The following is an 18,531-nucleotide window of genomic DNA, read 5'->3' on the forward strand; positions in this document are numbered from 1 at the left end:
TAATAGATCGAAAGAAAGAACAATAGTGGCAAACAAAAAAGAATGTACAGAACGATTTGCTATGAAAACAGAGAGATATCTAAAGTTTGTTTAATACAAAATGAATATGATACACATTCACGCAAGTATTCATCTACGTATATACATATTTAATGACATAACTATATGCACTATAATCTTTCATTTCATCTTTCCAATACGAAATGCTTCATTAGTATTTTTCTTATTTGTAATATTTTATAGTCTTCTTGTCCTTTGAATAAATATTTTCATCTTAAAATGTATCATTTTCCAAATAAAACCTATTAAGCCTATTTACATTTTGGACCGAAATTAAGACCATTATCTTCGCAGTGCAAAACCAAAAGTAAGATCAGAAATTATTTCAGTCATCTCATTCAGACAATAATCACCTCATAAAACTTTGTTTGTTCGTCAGTCTTTGGAATGAAATAAAGCTCAGTTCTTCTTTCACTTTTGTATAACATATATTAGAATAACCTTTAAGAAAAATAATCCAACTTGCAAAAACAATGTCACGAAATAGCTACTGTATCCGTTTGATTGTAAACGAACATGATGCCTCAATCGTTAAGAAAAAAGGTCCTTCTTCGCCTTGTTGGAAAGTCATTGTTTGAATGTTGTAGACACCAGCCGGTACTTCTTCTAGAGCAAGTACGGTATATCCCGGTCTATAAATTATCAGCAGTTAAACATTGGATGAAAAAACGAAAACTATAAATAAAGAGAAAAAATTCGAACCTGAATGGTCCTGAACTGCGAGCTTCAAATAGTTTATTTCTCAACGAGGAAAACTGCTTAATTTCAAAACCGATACTGTATTGTTTCGGACCCTTCAATTCGATAAGTACATCGTTATCATCGCTACCATCATCCAAACTCAATTCGTATATTGGGTTGTTCCTATGAAATATACAAATTATAATAAGTGTTCAAAAGATACAGCGAATCTTTAGGAAAATAAATAAGGATCAATGCAAATTAAAATAACATACATATAAGTGTCCCGACTTGGGCCGTTACCACAACCACCAGCCGTTTTTCCTTTCCATTCGCCAGTTGCCTAAAAACAATTTAAAAACGTGCCCTATCAAGAGGCGTTTAAACAAATAAGAATATTTATAATACTAAATCGATATACCCTTCTCTTCGAAATATATGGCACTTTCACTTTCTGTAAGCGAAATTCAGCTGTCGAATATACTCGTAACGTATAATATATTGTCTTCATCTTTTCATACTATAAACATAGAAATTTAAATTGACGTCATTAGAGCGCTATAGCATAGTCAATATTCCCATTATTGTTTTTTTGTTTCTACTTCATGTCTGACCCTTATTAATTTCAACTCCTCCACTGAAGTTTCTATAATTCGTTAACTAACTAACTCTGAAGTAAACTAACTAGGAATTATAGTTAATTTTACATAAAGCTTAAAAGTTTATCATCAGTGAATTAGTATTTGAACATTCTTTAACAGATAGAGAGCTACTTAAAAAATCTAACCTGAGCAACAACTAGGGTATATTTTTGATAACCACATTCAGAGATAATCATTTGACATAAATAGTGAGGGCTATTCAATCGCACTGCATCCATTATTGGTTTTGGATCAGCTAAAACTGATGATATCATGACCAGATTATAAAAAACCTAAACGATACACTTACAACGTTTCCAATCAAATATCCTTATATAAAAGTAAGTATATTTTTCTAGATTTGCTAGTATCTTAAATAATCAAATATCAAGCAATACTTTTATGAACTGCATCATTTTTATCAAATATAAACAAAACGATATAAATATCACCAAAAATCTGACATGGTATGTAAATTTTCTTCCCTGATTTGTAGACCATTACTGTGATATATTCTTTGTTGTTAGCAAAATCATTCTAAAAACAGGAATTATGATTCTTAAATCAAAATTCTCAATTCAAATCAAATTCGACAATAAAATACATTCGAAATTTAAAGCTCTGACTTTGTCTGTTATATGACGTGTGAGCAAAATCCATATTGCGACTGAACCATTACTATTTACTTCCAGTGTGTACTGAGGATTGTCTGCTATACTGTACAAATCTTTCACTGGTCCCAAACCTGCTGACCACATCCTTAAAAGGAAACCTGCATGAGATCGATCCATATAAAGTTATGTATTTCTTAGTAAACATAAAATTGTAAGCACTTACGCATGTAAGCCATATGTGTATGGAAATATCGAGGGATCCCAATTCACGTAAAATACATCGAAAAAATGACATACTGATTTAAAATCGATCCAAAACACACCTAAACTGCATTACCACTTTGTCAACCAACAATTTATAATTTCATACTAAAACCAATTTCAATTAAAACGTGTTTCTTCAAAACTTCAGCATAATAATTAACGAAATCAATTTTAACCATCATCGAATTGCTGGGCGTCGGCAGGATTGTAATCCAACGCTTTGCAAAGTTGGGGTGTCCAGCTGAGCTTATCCTTCTCAGAATAGCGTCCTTTCCAGCGCAAATGTGTCCAAGGATTTTTCAGCATCAACAACTTTTTATCCTGAAGAGTAAAATATTCTAATAAACATTCTGTGCCAAGAAAAAAATTATCCTACGAAATAAAAGAAGGTTGTTTCAAGTTGTTCCATACTTCAATTTTTCTCAAATCTAATACGGCATATGCGTGAGCATCAACCAAGCCAGTTCGATCAATCGTCAGTTGATCCATTTTACCAGTTGCCAGTGTAATCAAACAATGGCCCTGGTGATACCTAAACTAATGTTTAAACTAATTTCAAGACAAAATTATTTATTAGTAGAACGATGTTAATTTTCAGGACTACATTTCGTACTTTTTAGCAGCGCGAAAACTTCAAGAAATGTGAAACACGCTTTCTCTGATCTTTTCTGCTCGATTAGTCACAAATGATCAAGGACTAATCACATCATTTTCAGTTCATACGTCTTCATTCAAAATAATTTTACAAACAAACCTTGTAAAAAGCTTTCCGAACACAGCGTCAGCATCGTTAGTAGACCAATCTTTTTTAATACTTATTCTCTCAGGTATCCAACCTGTTAATGCATGCATATCAATGCTCTGAAAATAATATTCAGTATTAGAAAATATAGGCTTATACAACATCATTTTATTCTTCGTTGCTAACTTCAAAGTATTACCGAATTTGAGCCCGGAAAATCGTATCCACCCATCACCTTCATGTAAGCCTTTTCAAGTAAAGAAACCCATAACTCATTTCTGCAAAATATTCTAGTTTCACCTTAAATTCAAATACAATTGTAGCAAAATTAACTGTAGAAAACTAAAAACATGAAAAGAATGTGAACTGTTAAATTACAAACTTTTGTTGACTATATGAACATAGGAAATCACCGTATTCACCAATGGGAAATCGATCATCGATTACGACCGGAAAATATGAATTAAAGTAAAAACTACTGTATTTTTGAAATGATGCAGCACTAGGAAACTTCTATTTTCCTTTATAAAAATGAGAAAATGCTCTATTCAGAAATCAAATTTGTTTAAATCATTAAATAAAGCGATATGATTGAATTTGTCAATATTGGAAATGATGAGAAGCTGTGTCATCATTCAGTGCAGACTTGAAGTCGTACACTTGGAAAGAAAAGATCATACAATTACATCCAGGAAAAACTAGTGTATGGATATATACCTGTGAATACTAGGTTCGAATAGCAAATGAGAGGATGTTCACTTAAATATACGCGCATTCTGTGACCGATTAAAAAGAACAAATAATACAGTATACACATACACAATATGCATACCTGAGCAAAACCTTTACCTTTCTCCAAACACCATTGAAATGCATTTTGATCATATATTTCCCACAAGGGTTATACAATGGCATGCCAGACTTATTCTGAGGATATATTATACTGCAAAGAAATTAAAGTCGGACAGTCCGATGATTTCTAGCATTACTAATGGAATTTTGCATCTTAGGAATATTAAAAGGATAGAATATGATAACAAAAATTGACAAAAAAGAGACTAACTATGTTTCATCGATAAATCTTCCTTAATATTATAGTCTAGACTAGAATGAGAAAGTTTCCAGGCCTACTAGGCGTTTGAGAAATCATGATATAAAACATAGAATATATCATGAAATGAGGATATCGTAGGAAAAAAAATGTTTGCAAAATACCTTGTCACTAATGGTTTCTTAAAACGGCTTTCATACCGAGCTGATATGGCTAGTGAAGCTACGAAAGAGCAATCGGACACAATTGACTAAAATACTGATAAAAAAATCTTCTTTCATTTCAAATTCTAAATAAAACATGAAGTATTAAGCGCGCCGTACCTTCCAATTACCTGTTTCAGTGTCTGCAATTAATCTGAATTATATAATCATTGCTAAGTAAGCCAAAATGTTCTCAATGCACTGAAGCATATTACATCCCAGTGGAATGTGAAACACAGTTCGACATATTTCAAATTATAATCTAGAGAAAGTGCTGGTTTTTCACTGTTTTTATAATTGTGATTTTTTGGCAAGAAAACTAGGAGAAGGAAGCAAACCTGTTTAATAGTACCGCTATCGATTCGATCAATTACTTTCGGGGACTGCATGAATTCATCTGGACGCATCCAACTTTTCAATCGTTTTGCTTGTTTATCAGACAAAGCCAACAAACCATGTTTATCACTGAAATAATATTTCAAATAAATCCCACTGTCCTTTTTTTTTTTTTCTTTGAATTATATTTTCATTAAAACTAAGAATTCTATGTTTGCAAACTTACGTAAATGGTACCGGATAAGCAAAGCGTTCCTTTAAATCGACAGCCAAAAAAGGGACATACTGTCTTCCATTAACATTTGATGTTGTAGCCAATACTGTTAATTCAGATTTAGTAAGGCGATCATTATCATCATTCCCAGTTTTCCGTCTAATGGCCAACGTTGTTTTACTACTATTAGGCTTAGCAGCCGACTGCTCAAAGTTCGTGTTTATATTCAAATCAGATATTTCTACAAATATCTGGTCTATTTCATCATGTTAGTAGTTTATTTTCATATAAATATTAGTAGGTTATTTTCATATAAATTAAATAAAGCAAGTTTATTTCTTTAGTAAAGTTAAAATGAGCTATCATACTTGAAAACTTCATACATTACTGCATTAAGCTTTGCTTCTTGAAAAGTGTTTCAGATTAAAGTCAAAAAAAAAATCGAGACTTATAACTAAAAAAAAATTTTTTTTTTCTGAATTTATAAAGCAGCAATAATAAATGTATAGATAAAATAAATAGAGCGTACCATCCACAGGCGGTTCGGGTAAATCTAAGGTAGGACTTTCTCTTAGTTTCTTTTGAGCTTTCAGGATTTCTGCCCGATCCAAAGCCTTCTTAGCCAATTGACGTAATTTTTCAGTCATGGTAGTATCACAAGATGTGCTCTTAAAATAAGGCTAATTTAAATATTTACATTCCGGTATCTAACAATCATAAGTGCAGAAAAGTTAGACGAACCGAAGTATTGATACAAAGCTCAATGGCTTGAGAATACAATATGATAGCTTCGCCGACATTCCCCGCTTCATCCTGATCCAATGCCTGATACAACAAAAACTCGGCTCGTTCAAGATTAAGCTGCTGTTGGCTTTTAATATTGCTTGATTTCTTTGATGCACCTAATGAATGAATTCCCTTTTTCCAGTAAGTCAAAACTATAAATTCATGTGAAAAAGCGAAAATATTTGTATGTCAAATATTTTAGTAAGATTCACATGAAAAAAAAATTTACGTGAGAATTATAAAAAATACAAGGAATTACACTTAAATTAAAAATAATTGCAACAAATGCAATCTTAAAGCTGTTCAGTCATAAACTGCTGTAAATAACCACATATATGTAAACAGAAAGATGAAAGTCAACATACTTTGTGATCTGATTATTTCAGCACGTTTCACATATTCTTCTGCTCTCTGTTTGTACGAAGAAGAAATTTTTCCTTGCCGTATCAGTTCCAGCATTGAATCAGCAGCATCCTAAGATATAACTTGCTATTTATAAGTGTCGATAATAATGCATGTTTCAAGTGTAAAAAAAGAACATCAAAATATGTGAAGGACTAGCTTAATGTAATGGAATTTTGAAAAAGGAAAAAAAAATGAACCAAATTTTTGTACAAACATTTTTTGTACATAAAATGGCACAAATTGCGGAATTTTAAAAACTGATAAAAATTGAAAAAAAAGTGAAATTTGGCTTAACAAAGAGATTAATTCACTGATTTCTATATCAAACTACTCGTTTAAATTGGCTCATTTTTTCAGCAATTTATTGGAAATTGACTTATTCCATTCCATATTCAATTTATTAGCTTATAAACTTAGCTCATTTATTAATTTGACAACTCACCAAATAGCTAGATCAATAATTTATTAGTTATGTACTTACTTCCTAAACACTTGATTCATTTACTTATAAATCTAAGCTACTTTACGCCCAGTAGAGTTACGCTTCTCGCCTCTTAATTGACCAGTACAAATCCATTTATGCTCTGATTGCTTCTTAACTCATTTACTATATAATCTAACCATCCACTTATTAATATATAACTGTTTGTTACTATACAATCTAATTATTTGTCTCACTTATTTACAATGGTACATAAATTATTTATTTACCAAAAGCAAATTAAGAAAAAAGGAAAAACTAACAACATAAAAGCAAATGGCGGCATCCCATTGACAAGCTTTATCATATGCAATAGCCATCTGGGCGGAGTAAGTCACTTCGTCCATTCTATTTGAGGAAACGATAGTACGTTTACTTTATGGCTAACATTTCTTATTAAAATAAAACTATAAGCAAACAATACTATAAACGAATAAATATAGATATTGTACAACTTTAACGTAAAATATTACATAAAACGTAAAAATATTATATCAAATAAATACTTATCATTCAACGACAGCAGTTATCGCTTTCCCTCAACAAACAGTTATTTCTTAAGTTTCAAAAATTTTAAAAATCCGAATCAAAACAGACATCCTCGAATATTCTTTGGCTATAATTTTTTTTTTCTATTCTCCCAATAGGGTAAATTTGCAGGTGGTGGTAAATTAAAAATCCACAATGTCTCGAATAATTAAAAACCCTAAGTTAAACCCTCGTCTACCCAATAATACCTCGACAACAACCTGGAATAAAAATTCAAAATTTTGGATTTACCATATATTTTCGCTACACATTATTGAGAGTTTGATGATTTTGCAGAGAATCAGAGATTAACGTACCTGTTGAGAGAATCAAGCGGACAAGGCGAGAAATAAATTTTTTTTAAAGTTTTTTAAAAGAAAAATATTTAATAAATGTTTCGAGTGATAATATAAAATTGGAAATAAAAGAAATAAAAAAAATACCTCTAATTGTATCACTGATGATTTGATAAGGTTCACGTAAGAACACGTAACTTTTCATATGAGAATATTTTTATGATTACATTAATTGAATGAATATATGATGAAAATTGCAAATAAATTTAACTGCCAGTACTTTCGATATAAAAATTTAACACATTTCTCATTTTCTAATTCTTTGTCGCAAATTAAAATTTCTGTAAATTTTTTTCATCGTTTGTTTGTTATTTTCTATAATTTTAAAAAATATCTCTGCTTAAACTATATGTAATAAATCATAATGAAAATGCCAATCGTATATTATTGATACAATTTAAAGCTTTCATTGAACGAAACTTTAGGAAATTTTAAAACAATATATGGCAGAAAATAATTATATAGTAGAAATATTTCTGCCGTACAACTTATATTTAGTATTGGAAAATTGTAAATTAAAATTTTGTATAATGAAGAAGCTTAAAAAAAAAGTTGAAAGAATGAATTAGCAAGAAAATTTTCTTCAGAAATTGATGATAAAACTTATGAAAATCTGCTAAAAAAAATGCAATCAAATCAAAAATATTTCGGTTTTTTTTTCTTTTATTATATAAAATAACTTTAAATTGTTTTAAAATCATATAATTTCATAAGAAATAGAAAATAAATTGCCCAATTTCAGCATGCATATTTTGCAAAATCCGAATGCTCTCACGCAAGATAGCAGAATGAATGCTGAATTACATGCTAGAAAACATTCAAATACATTGAAATTATGTTCATGCATGCATGCATGCATGCATGCATAACTAAAAACTTAATGAAGAAATGAATATGATATGGATGACAGTTTTGAATAAAATTTGACGAATTATGATAAAAACACCTAACATGTTTGAACATATTCTATGATTGAATGAAATGATGCGATAATACATTGGCATAATTATTTGTAGGTTTCTTTTCCAAAAAAAAAATAAGGGAAGAAAATCCTCTATTTCATTTCTAAGCATTAAAAAAAATTGAAAACATTAGTAAGCATTGAAAATTTTAATTATGATATTCAGCAAATGGTATTTTAAATAAAAATTAATCATTTTACTAAAATTTGTAATAAATCCTTAATTTGGAAAAAAAATTTAGCAAATGTTTAAGAAGTGTACCGTTTTCTACTTTTTTTTTTCTAACTTTAATTCAATAAAATTAGAAAAGATAAAATACGGCAGATAAAGTTGACTGTTCCATTGTATTCTTTACAAAGCAGTCACTTGTATTATGGTGAACAAATTACTGAAATTTAATTTCATTAGGAAGTTTGCTTTTTCGTATCAAAAAATTATTGAATTGAAATATGAGATGCAGAATACTATGTTTCTCATTAGTTTACTTTTGCTATAAAATATAAAAAAATAAATAAATAAATAAATAAAAGGAAGTAATTAAAATACGGATGAAAAGTGAGCCGAAAAAAGATGAATAGAAGCAAATATTTGTCAAGCAGTCTTCAATAATAATTTGATTTATCGATAATTGAAAGCATTTGAGCGGTTTTAAAAAGCAAAGGGTGCAATTTCCATGTTGTCTTCGAATATATGCAGTTCAAAAATTGCATAAAAGGTAATCAGTGAAGATAAAATTTCAGTCATCTCGTATATTTGCTAAGAGCATCTTCTATTATCAAATATATTTTCGAAGCTAGCAGTGCACATTCTGTCAGAAAATCCAGCAAAATGTCATTTTTCGTCATGTTTCCCGCATTTATCACTGGTATGTTGAATGAGAATTTTATTTCATATGATACATTCTAAGTCATAAATTCTGAATGTCTGAAAGCGTATCACATTCTGCTAAGAAACTGTTAACATCATGATTTCGAAAAGTGATAAATCAGTTAAGTTGTTGCAGTTGTGGCAGGTTTTGAATGTCCAGGAGGTCGACTAACACCACAGCAACGTATAGACATCGTTAATCAGCACAATGAATTTCGTTCATTACTGATTCATGGAAAACTTAAAAATAAAGATAACATATTCATGCCACGAGGCAAAAATATGTTACAAATGGTAAAGATATATTAAAAGTTTTTGAAATCTGCCAAAAGTTCCCATCTTCCTTTTGTTATTGTATTAATTATCGAATTACTTAATGCTGATACTTATTAGTCCTAATTATTACTTATCAATTGTTCAGACATGGAGTTGTCAGCTAGAAAATTCTGCGCAAACATGGGCAGATCAGTGCACCTTTGGGCACTCTCCGAGAAATCAAAGACAAGGAACCGGTGAAAATCTCTACGCTTACTGGTCATCAGTAAGCGTTGAAAGTAACTATGTTTATATTTTTGACATATTAAATTTAGAAACACTTTTCAGTGTACATGATAAGTGGGATATTGGAAATCAAAAAATAATAATGGGTTAACAGGAATGAATTAACGAAATATCCCTTCAGAGCTTAAAAATACCGCTGGTACGAATGCTGGGAAAAGCTGGTGGTCAGAACTTTCACAACTGTACAGGAACAACCCTTCCAACAATTTGTCGCCGGAAGTTTCTAGGCAAAGTGCTTTGCATTTCACACAGGTTGCATTTACCATATAGTTTCAAATTTGGAAAAGAAAAACGTCACTCCACTGATACTGATACCTCTACAAACTAACAAGATTTCGGGAGCGTTGAACAATCTTTCTGCACCTGACAATAACTAACTTAACTTATACTTCTGCTGCAAAGTTATTATATTAAAGACGCACTTTGCATTTTGATCGACTGCAAGAATAATAAGAAAGTAACTTGTCACTTTTTACCGAAGATAATAAGTAGGACATTTTCTATTATAGGCATAGTTTTGAAATCTCGGGAATTGTAACAGCACAGTCTAGCATTTAGTTAAGAATGCTTTCTGTGATTTCAAAGACTTATTCTTTCTTTTTCTATCAAACAAGACCCAAAAGCTTATCTCTGAAGAAAGGTAAGATTGGTCCTGCTTGGTCTTGAGACAATTCTAAAAGTTTTGCTCTGGCAAGAAAGACAAAGTCTAAAAAGAATCGATCTTTTTTTGGAAAGAAAAAAAATCTGATAACTTTTACAATTAAGGAAGTTCCTATAAATTTTATTTGAACATTTATTTTCAGATGGCCTGGGGTAAAACGCATAAAATTGGTTGTGGTATTGTCACAAATTGCGATGGTGGTCACACACTTATAGTTGTTTGCCATTATTCACCCGCGTAAGCTTTAATGTTATTATCAATGACAGGCGACAGTTTAATAGCCACTTATATTCATTAAGCTGTCGTTTGTTATTCTACTTGTAATTCGGACGTAATTGGGTTTCAAAAGATTATGAAAACTTACATACTTCATTTAATTTGATTCATAGGGCAAAAGTTTCAGTGGAAATGTACTGACAGAGTTGATATATGAGCTTGGTCAACCATGTAGGACGGACAGCGATTGCAATACCAAGAAGTGTTCAAAAGAATCTGGATTGTGCAGAAAGTGAAAAAGAAGAAAGTTTGGCTTTACATCATAGAGTTGACAATTATTACAAACATATTTATTGGTTATTATAAGATAAAAAAGTTTCTTGAAATTCTTCTCAAATAAAATTTCTCTCTGATAAAAGCATGAAACAATTGTTTTTTTCAACATCAAATAATTGAACCTAATCCTAACGAGTTGGAATAAAGGATGAAGCATAATTTAGTTGTTCAAAACTATCAACATAACTCAAGATATAATCAGGAATCACAATTTCACTTTATTAATTTTTCATCAAGCAAGGAACTGAAACAAATGATTAAATTAATCAATTCTTTCTTCATCGCACTCATTTTCTCTTTTTTTCTATGTGAAAAACTATGCCGAAGAATTAATGAGCAAAAGTTATAATATGATATTATGAAGTGAATAAAGGAAAAAACACGAAATAATCACAATCTCTGTGGTGAAATTTCTTACTTATCTAAAAGAGAACAATAAAATGATAACATTGAATTCATTAAAATGATAAAACGATAGCATCAAAAAAATGAAATACAAAAAAAGTAGATAGTGCGATCACTGTCCATTGTCGGAGAATAGCTTGTGGAATTATTGTGGGAGAATAGCTTGGGATCAATACAGTATCCGAATAAAAGAAAGAAGATATAAGCATTTCATGTTAGATTATATTTGTTATCCGTTTGGTGAGAATATGAGTAAGAAATATGTTGTATAAAATCTTTGCAGTAATGTTTATACTTTAGATTCTTTGTTTCCAATCTTATGTTTAACTTGTAAATCTTTTATATATTCTAAAGGATGAGACCAATTCCGCCATACTACGGTTATCTAAAAAGATCTTTACGTAGACTTGAAGGATACATCCATCTTCACAATGTCTTGCAATGAAAGATGACATCTTTTCCGCAACATTCTAAAAGATCAGGTATTTTTGACCGAGCACATCACTTGCTCCATCATAGATAAGAGCTTAAAGAGGTTGCCTAATGCAAAGCTTATCGTTAACTCGGCTGACCAACCACAGCCAATGATCATCTGCTGCAATTGAACCAATTACTGAAATCCGCTATCATTCTGATTTCATTACCCCCTGATGCCTTCCACTACAAAACAAACAAACTGTCTTTTTCAACACATACACCCCAACTATTCAGGATGAAAACATGATACCTGATCTCTTCACCGTCTCACTCAAAAATTGCCTACAGACTATAAAGTTATGATCCCTGAAGATTTCAATAGCAGAGTAACCAGTCTAAGTGGGTACCAAAGATACATTCGCGATGTTAACTATATCTTAGCGATGCCCAGTGCAAAATGTTAAACGAATTACCACCTTGTGCAATTCAAAATCTACACTTCCAACCAAACCTGGAAGAGACAAACTTCCAAGGAAGAAGATCGAGGTCAACAGTAATCTTGAAATTACTAAGAGATAACTTTCAGGTCAATCTCCAATCAGACTTGCAAATCATCCCATAGATTCCTACCCTTCAGCATTCTAACAACTCATAAAAAATATCATTCAGCAAATCTGCACAGAATGCTTAAAATTCTCACTAAGGAAATCCAAAGATTGTTTTGCTGAAAACAATCCAGTCATCCAGGAACAGCTATCAAAGAAGACAGTTCCTCTGAAAACACACCTTGTTAATCTTATTTTGCAAGAAAAGCAGATATTTTGGAAATAGTAAACTACAACAGAAACGTAAGTACATCAAATGATTTAACAATCTCGGACAAAAGATCTAATCATGTGAAGATACCAGCAACCATAGAGCACTCTAAGAGGCTTTAAAAGCAGTATGTGATCAATATATGGTTCACAGCCTTCTTCGGAACTCAGAGCCACTCCATCCTCATAGATAAATCCTCCATTCTCAACCAACCGTTTTCAGTGTTTATCATCCAGCTAAAGACTTCGCAATTCAGCACATCACTAACCATTGAAAACTGAACTGAACGTAGTTTTAACTTTTAAAGAGACTCTCAAATCCACACAGCAATTGAAATTCGTAAAGAATAGAGGATTGGTGGAATTTCATCCAAAATATGGAAGCACCTCACGCTAAATTCCACGAATATTGTGAATTTCTGGGAGCAAAAGAAATTCTATCGAATCTCCGAGTCCCACTCTGCTTAAAGTATCGAAGTATCACTTGGCTTTTTACAACTGCTAACTTTCTTACAATAATCAATTAAGTTCAAAATATTGCTATTTATAGTAGTTTTGTACTTAATTAAAATTAAAATTGATAATTTAGAACCAATTTCCTTGTTAAATGTACGAAAACTATTACAAATTTTAAAATTTTTAAAAAATTCAAAATTTAAATTTGAAATAAAATTTAATTTTAATTCTTAAATTGAATTAAAACCATTGTTAATTGAAAGTTTTATTAATTTTACTGATGAATTTTTGCGCAAAACTTAATTACAAAATTTTAATTTTTAATTTGAATTTAATTAGTTTCACTTCTCTAATATTAAAAAAAAATTTTAATTAATTTCACTTCTCTAATATTAAAAAAACTTCGTTATTAAAGTTTATTTTCTTATTTATGTTGTCAATTGACCACACCGTAAGCGACCGGCACTAATTTTTTTTAATGAATTGACATTTTTTAATAGTTTAAACATTTAATTAAAATCAAAATTGATAAAACGAGAAATTTTTTTCCCGTTTAATATACAAAAACTCTTGCAAATTATAAAATTTTCACCAAAATCAATGTTTAGATTTGAAATAAAGCTTAAGCCTAAGCCTAAGTATACCCTAAGCCTAAGCCTAAGCATTATTTTGTTATTTAAGATGTCAAATGACCACAATGTTCCCGTACTATGCGTATATAATAATCAATTTTTTTTAATTAAATGATAATTTTTAATAGTTTTAACATCCTTTAAATTCAAATTTTGATCATAGTAAGACTTCTTACCTAGTTTAATATGCAAATACCTGTACAAATTATGGGATTTTTATAAATGGGTTATTTAAATTTGAAATATAAATTTATTTTAATTGTAAGAATGAATAGGAATCGTGGAAAATTAAAAATTTAATTAATTTTGTCAATGAAATAAAGTTTATTTTATTATTATTGCTGGTCAAATGACCACGATGTGTGTGACCAGTACTTATGCAACGCATAAAATTCAATCAATTAACTAAAAAATATCTATTTTTTTAATGATTTGAGATTTTTTAATATTTTAAATTTAATTAAAAATAGTTTTTGATATTACTAGAATTTATTTTAAAATTCTAATAAATTAATGAATTTTCATAGGAATTGAATTTTAAATTTAAAATAAAAAATAATTGTAGCTGTAAGAATTAAATAAGTATAACATAATCAATTAAGTTCAAAATATTGCTATTTATATCACTTTTGGCATTTAATTAAAATTAAAATTGATAATTTAGAACCAATTTTCTTGTTAAATGTACGAAAACTATTACAAATTTTAAAATTTTTAAAAAACTCAAAATTTAAACTTGAAATAAAATTTATTTTTAATTCTTAAATTGAATTAAAATCATTATTAATTGAAAGTTTTATTAATTTGCAGATGAATTTTTGCGCAATACTTAATTACAAAAGCGTATTTTAATATTTAAACTATAAAATGACCACTCTATATATGACCCGCTCTGGTGCAATGTATACAACAGGAATACTTCTAAATAGATTCATGTCACAGAAGCACTTCTATCTGAGAGCCAATGTGGTTTTCAAAGAGATGGATTTGTTCTCAGACAATTGCAAGAAAAATGTAGAGAATAGAACTTTTCGTAACCTCAGTTGTTCATAGAGAAGTGCTTGATACAGCAAAGTACTTGACTCTGTGAGAGACAAGGCCTATGACAATCTTGCAAGATAATTAGGATGTCCACCCAAGTTATAAAATGGACAACAAATATGATCTAACATGAAATGCTTATATCTTCTTTCTTTTATTCGGATACTGTATTGATCCCAAGCTATTCTCCGACAATAATTCCACAAGCTATTCTCCGACAATCGACAGTGATCGCACTATCTACTTTTTTTGTATTTCATTTTTTTGATGCTATCGTTTTATCATTTTAATGAATTCAATGTTATCATTTTATTGTTCTCTTTTAGATAAGTAAGAAATTTCACCACAGAGATTGTGATTATTTCGTGTTTTTTCCTTTATTCACTTCATAATATCATATTATAACTTTTGCTCATTAATTCTTCGGCATAGTTTTTCACATAGAAAAAAAGAGAAAATGAGTGCGATGAAGAAAGAATTGATTAATTTAATCATTTGTTTCAGTTCCTTGCTTGATGAAAAATTAATAAAGTGAAATTGTGATTCCTGATTATATCTTGAGTTATGTTGATAGTTTTGAACAACTAAATTATGCTTCATCCTTTATTCCAACTCGTTAGGATTAGGTTCAATTATTTGATGTTGAAAAAAACAATTGTTTCATGCTTTTATCAGAGAGAAATTTTATTTGAGAAGAATTTCAAGGAACTTTTTTATCTTATAATAGCCAATAAATATGTTTGTAATAATTCTCAGTTTTATAATATAAAACCAAAATTAAGAGTGCAAAAAGTGAAACTTTAAACTCTCTTTCATTTTCTACACAATCCAGATTTTTTGGCACATTTCTTTGTGTTACAATCGCTATCCGTTTTGCATGGTTCGCCAAGCTCATATATCAGTTCTTTTAGCATATTTCCACTGAAACTTAGCTCTGTGAATTAAATTAGAAAATGTCTATGAGCGAAATTAAATTGTGATTAATGAAAAATGTTCAATTATTCAAGATGGACAGTTTCTTGAAAACGGCAATCACAATATTCAAAACAACAAATTCGCTAGGAATATTTTGAGTTGATAATAATATTAAGGCTTACGCGGGTGAATAATGGCAAATAGCTATGAGTGTGCGACCACCATCGCAGTTTGTTGCTATACCACAACCAATTTTATGCGTTTTACCCCAGGCCATCTGAAAATAAATGTTCAAATAAAATTTATAGGAACTTCCTTAATTGTAAAGGTCATCTGATCTAATTTATTTGAAAAAGAAGATCGATTTGTTCCACTTTATTCTTCAAAGCTCAACAAATGTTTTATTCTAACAAATGACTTATCATGTTTCTTACGATGAGAATAAAGAAAAGATGGACGGAAAGGATGTTGAATGATTGACTGAACTGTTGTAAGCTTTCGAATGCTTCGAAATCTCAGAAAACTATGCTTATATAACAGCCTACCTATTATATCGATGTAAACAAGTGGTTTGCTTATTATGAGATATAAAAGAAACTGCTCAGTGTTTTCGAAATTTTCTTAGTTTCTTAATCAGGTATCATTTGAGACTCGAATGAGAACTTTAAAAAATTAAAACATCATGGAAAATATCGAAAAAATGTAATGCATCATTCTCATATTTATAAAATTTCACTTACCTGTGTGAAATGTAAAACACCTTGTCTGGCAACATCATCAGTCAGATTGTTCGAAGGATTCTGTTTGTACAGTTTCGGAAGTTCTGACCACCAACTTTTGCCGGCTTCCGTACCAGCGGTATTTCTAAGCTCTGGAAACGAGATTTCAAATGGTTTTTGCTGAAAACTCGTATTATGATTATTTTTTAATTCCTAATATTTCATTTATCAAATTTTCATACGCGCTGAAAGAAGTTTCTGAATTTCACATGACATAAATGCTTGTAAATATACTTTCGACGCTTTCTGATGACCAGTAGGCATAGACATTTTCACCGATTCCTTGTCTTTGATTTCTCGGAGAGTGCCCAAAGACGCATTGATTTGCCCATCTTTGCGCAGAATTTTCTAACTGACAACTCCACTTCTGAACAACGACAAGGTAATAATTAGCGACTAATAAATATCAGCATTAAGTAATTACTACAACAGAAAAGGGATGATGAACACTTTCAGTAAATTTCAAAAATTTTTCAATATATCTTTACCAGTAGCAACATATTCTTGCCGCGTGGCATATATGTACCATTCCTATTTTTAAGTTTTCCATGAATTAGTAATGAACGAAATTTATTGTTCTGACGAACGATATCTTTACGTTGCTGTGGTGTTAGTCGACCTCCTGGACATTCAAAACCTGCCACAACTGCAACAACTTAACTGATTTATAACTTTTCGAAATCATGATGTTAACAGTTTCTGTGATAATACTACGCTTTCAGACATTCAGAATTTATGACTTAGAATGTATCATATGAAATAAAATTATCATTTAACATACCAGCAATCGTGATGGAAAATATAACGAAAAATAACATTTTGCCGAGTTTTTTGGTGGAATGTATACTGTTAGCTTTGAAAATATATTTGATAACAGTAAGATGTCGTCTAGTAAGTACACGAGATGACTGAATTTTATCGTTACCGATTACCTTTTATGCAGTTTCTGGAATACGTATTTGAAGACAACATGGAACTTCTATCGTTTGTTTTTCACCAGCTGTTCAAATATTTTTTATTTTTCTATAAATCAAATTATTGTTTGAAACGGCTGTACAAATATCAGCTTCAATATTTTTCTTTTTTTAGTTTCCTTTTTGTGTTTATTTTACTTTATTCATTTATTTATTTCTTTTATTTTATCTCAAAAGTAAACTAATGATAGATAAAAAAAATAAAAAATCAAGATTCTGCAACCTAAACTGAAACGGAAATTTAATATAAAGAAACAAAAATTTTTGTATGATAAAATTTTCCTTGATTTAATTAATTTGCATAAAACATCTTTACGAAGATCCGGTTGTAATCTGTAATGAATATAGTTGTACATTTGGTCTTATCTGCTAGATTTTATTCATTTCAGAGGGATGCTTAATTTTTCTCAATTTTTCATTAATTCAGTCAATTCTGTTTAATTGATTGTCACTGTTCGTATTTTTATGGAAACTGATGATTTCTAGTAATTAAACCAATTCGTTAATATTATCGTCTTTATTTTTCTTTCAAGCACTTATCTGTTGAAGTGTTTTCATTGTTCTAATTATTTTCAGAAATTATTTGTGAAGTTAAAATTCGATATAGAAAAATGTATCAAATTAAAAATCTGATTAATCCAGTTCTTATCGATTTCAGTGAAAAAGTCTACTTTCATTTAAAATGAAAGTCAATATATATCATAGTCAAAAATTGCCATCCTATCCGAATTTTTTCATACTTCGATTTTAATAATATATTTTGATATGTGTATTCAATGATTTTCCATGCCCTTTTTTTCAATTATTTTCATTCCCATTCAATTTTAATTATCATATAAATTAATTTGTAATGCAACATGCTGTTTCGAGAATAATCATTTGATTTGACATCCTTAATTAACATTTTAGCAGAATGTCGGATGAATCAGTCATATGGAAAAAAAAAATGTAATCATAATTAATTAAGTGTGAATATGAAATGGATGGAATAAAATGATCATTGTGTAATAAATTATTTTACTGTGTTTTTTTTTTTTTCTAATTAGAAATAAATGTAAAATTAAATAACTTGTTTTGAATTATTTCCAATAATTTCCTGAATAGTTAACATTTGTAGTTCTAAAAAATCTTA

General features: G+C 29.8%; 3 protein-coding genes across 4 annotated transcripts; 1 reads left to right on the top strand and 2 right to left on the bottom strand.

Moving 5' to 3' along the window:
• Nucleotides 1–547: 547 nt before the first annotated feature.
• On the bottom strand, nt 548–6,825 carry Bma-clp-2 (calpain 7, putative; the record flags this gene model as incomplete). The annotated part of the gene is made up of 21 exons (XM_043076325.1): nt 548–692; nt 763–924; nt 1,017–1,084; nt 1,163–1,261; nt 1,529–1,638; nt 1,847–1,919; nt 2,009–2,141; nt 2,220–2,319; nt 2,437–2,581; nt 2,672–2,792; nt 3,015–3,121; nt 3,202–3,280; nt 3,385–3,480; nt 3,835–3,945; nt 4,218–4,303; nt 4,595–4,721; nt 4,819–5,047; nt 5,336–5,474; nt 5,548–5,708; nt 5,958–6,066; nt 6,742–6,825. The coding sequence occupies 21 exons, from the start codon at nt 6,823–6,825 to the stop codon at nt 548–550; spliced, it is 2,484 nt and encodes an 827-aa protein (XP_042932259.1).
• A 2,327-nt stretch (nt 6,826–9,152) lies between these two features.
• Nucleotides 9,153–10,925, top strand: Bm3308 (SCP-like extracellular protein; the record flags this gene model as incomplete). The annotated part of the gene is made up of 6 exons (XM_001894239.1): nt 9,153–9,189; nt 9,328–9,485; nt 9,613–9,745; nt 9,874–10,004; nt 10,556–10,650; nt 10,817–10,925. The coding sequence occupies 6 exons, from the start codon at nt 9,153–9,155 to the stop codon at nt 10,923–10,925; spliced, it is 663 nt and encodes a 220-aa protein (XP_001894274.1).
• Nucleotides 10,926–15,543: 4,618 nt separating this feature from the next.
• Nucleotides 15,544–17,397, bottom strand: Bm4233 (venom allergen antigen-like protein 1, putative; the record flags this gene model as incomplete). 2 transcript variants are annotated; one of them, XM_043076326.1, is made up of 6 exons in its annotated part: nt 15,544–15,652; nt 15,829–15,923; nt 16,387–16,517; nt 16,660–16,792; nt 16,914–17,071; nt 17,358–17,397. In XM_043076326.1, 6 exons carry the CDS (start codon nt 17,395–17,397, stop codon nt 15,544–15,546), a joined length of 666 nt encoding a protein of 221 aa, XP_042932260.1. The 2 variants fall into 2 exon arrangements, with proteins under 2 accessions (XP_042932260.1, XP_001894272.1); XM_001894237.2 differs by lacking the exon at nt 17,358–17,397 and adding an exon at nt 17,207–17,243.
• Nucleotides 17,398–18,531: the final 1,134 nt, after the last annotated feature.

The sequence above is a fragment of the Brugia malayi genome (assembly GCF_000002995.4).
Source record: "Brugia malayi strain FR3 genome assembly, contig: Bm_v4_Chr1_scaffold_001, whole genome shotgun sequence".
NCBI classification, from domain to species: domain Eukaryota; kingdom Metazoa; phylum Nematoda; class Chromadorea; order Rhabditida; family Onchocercidae; genus Brugia; species Brugia malayi.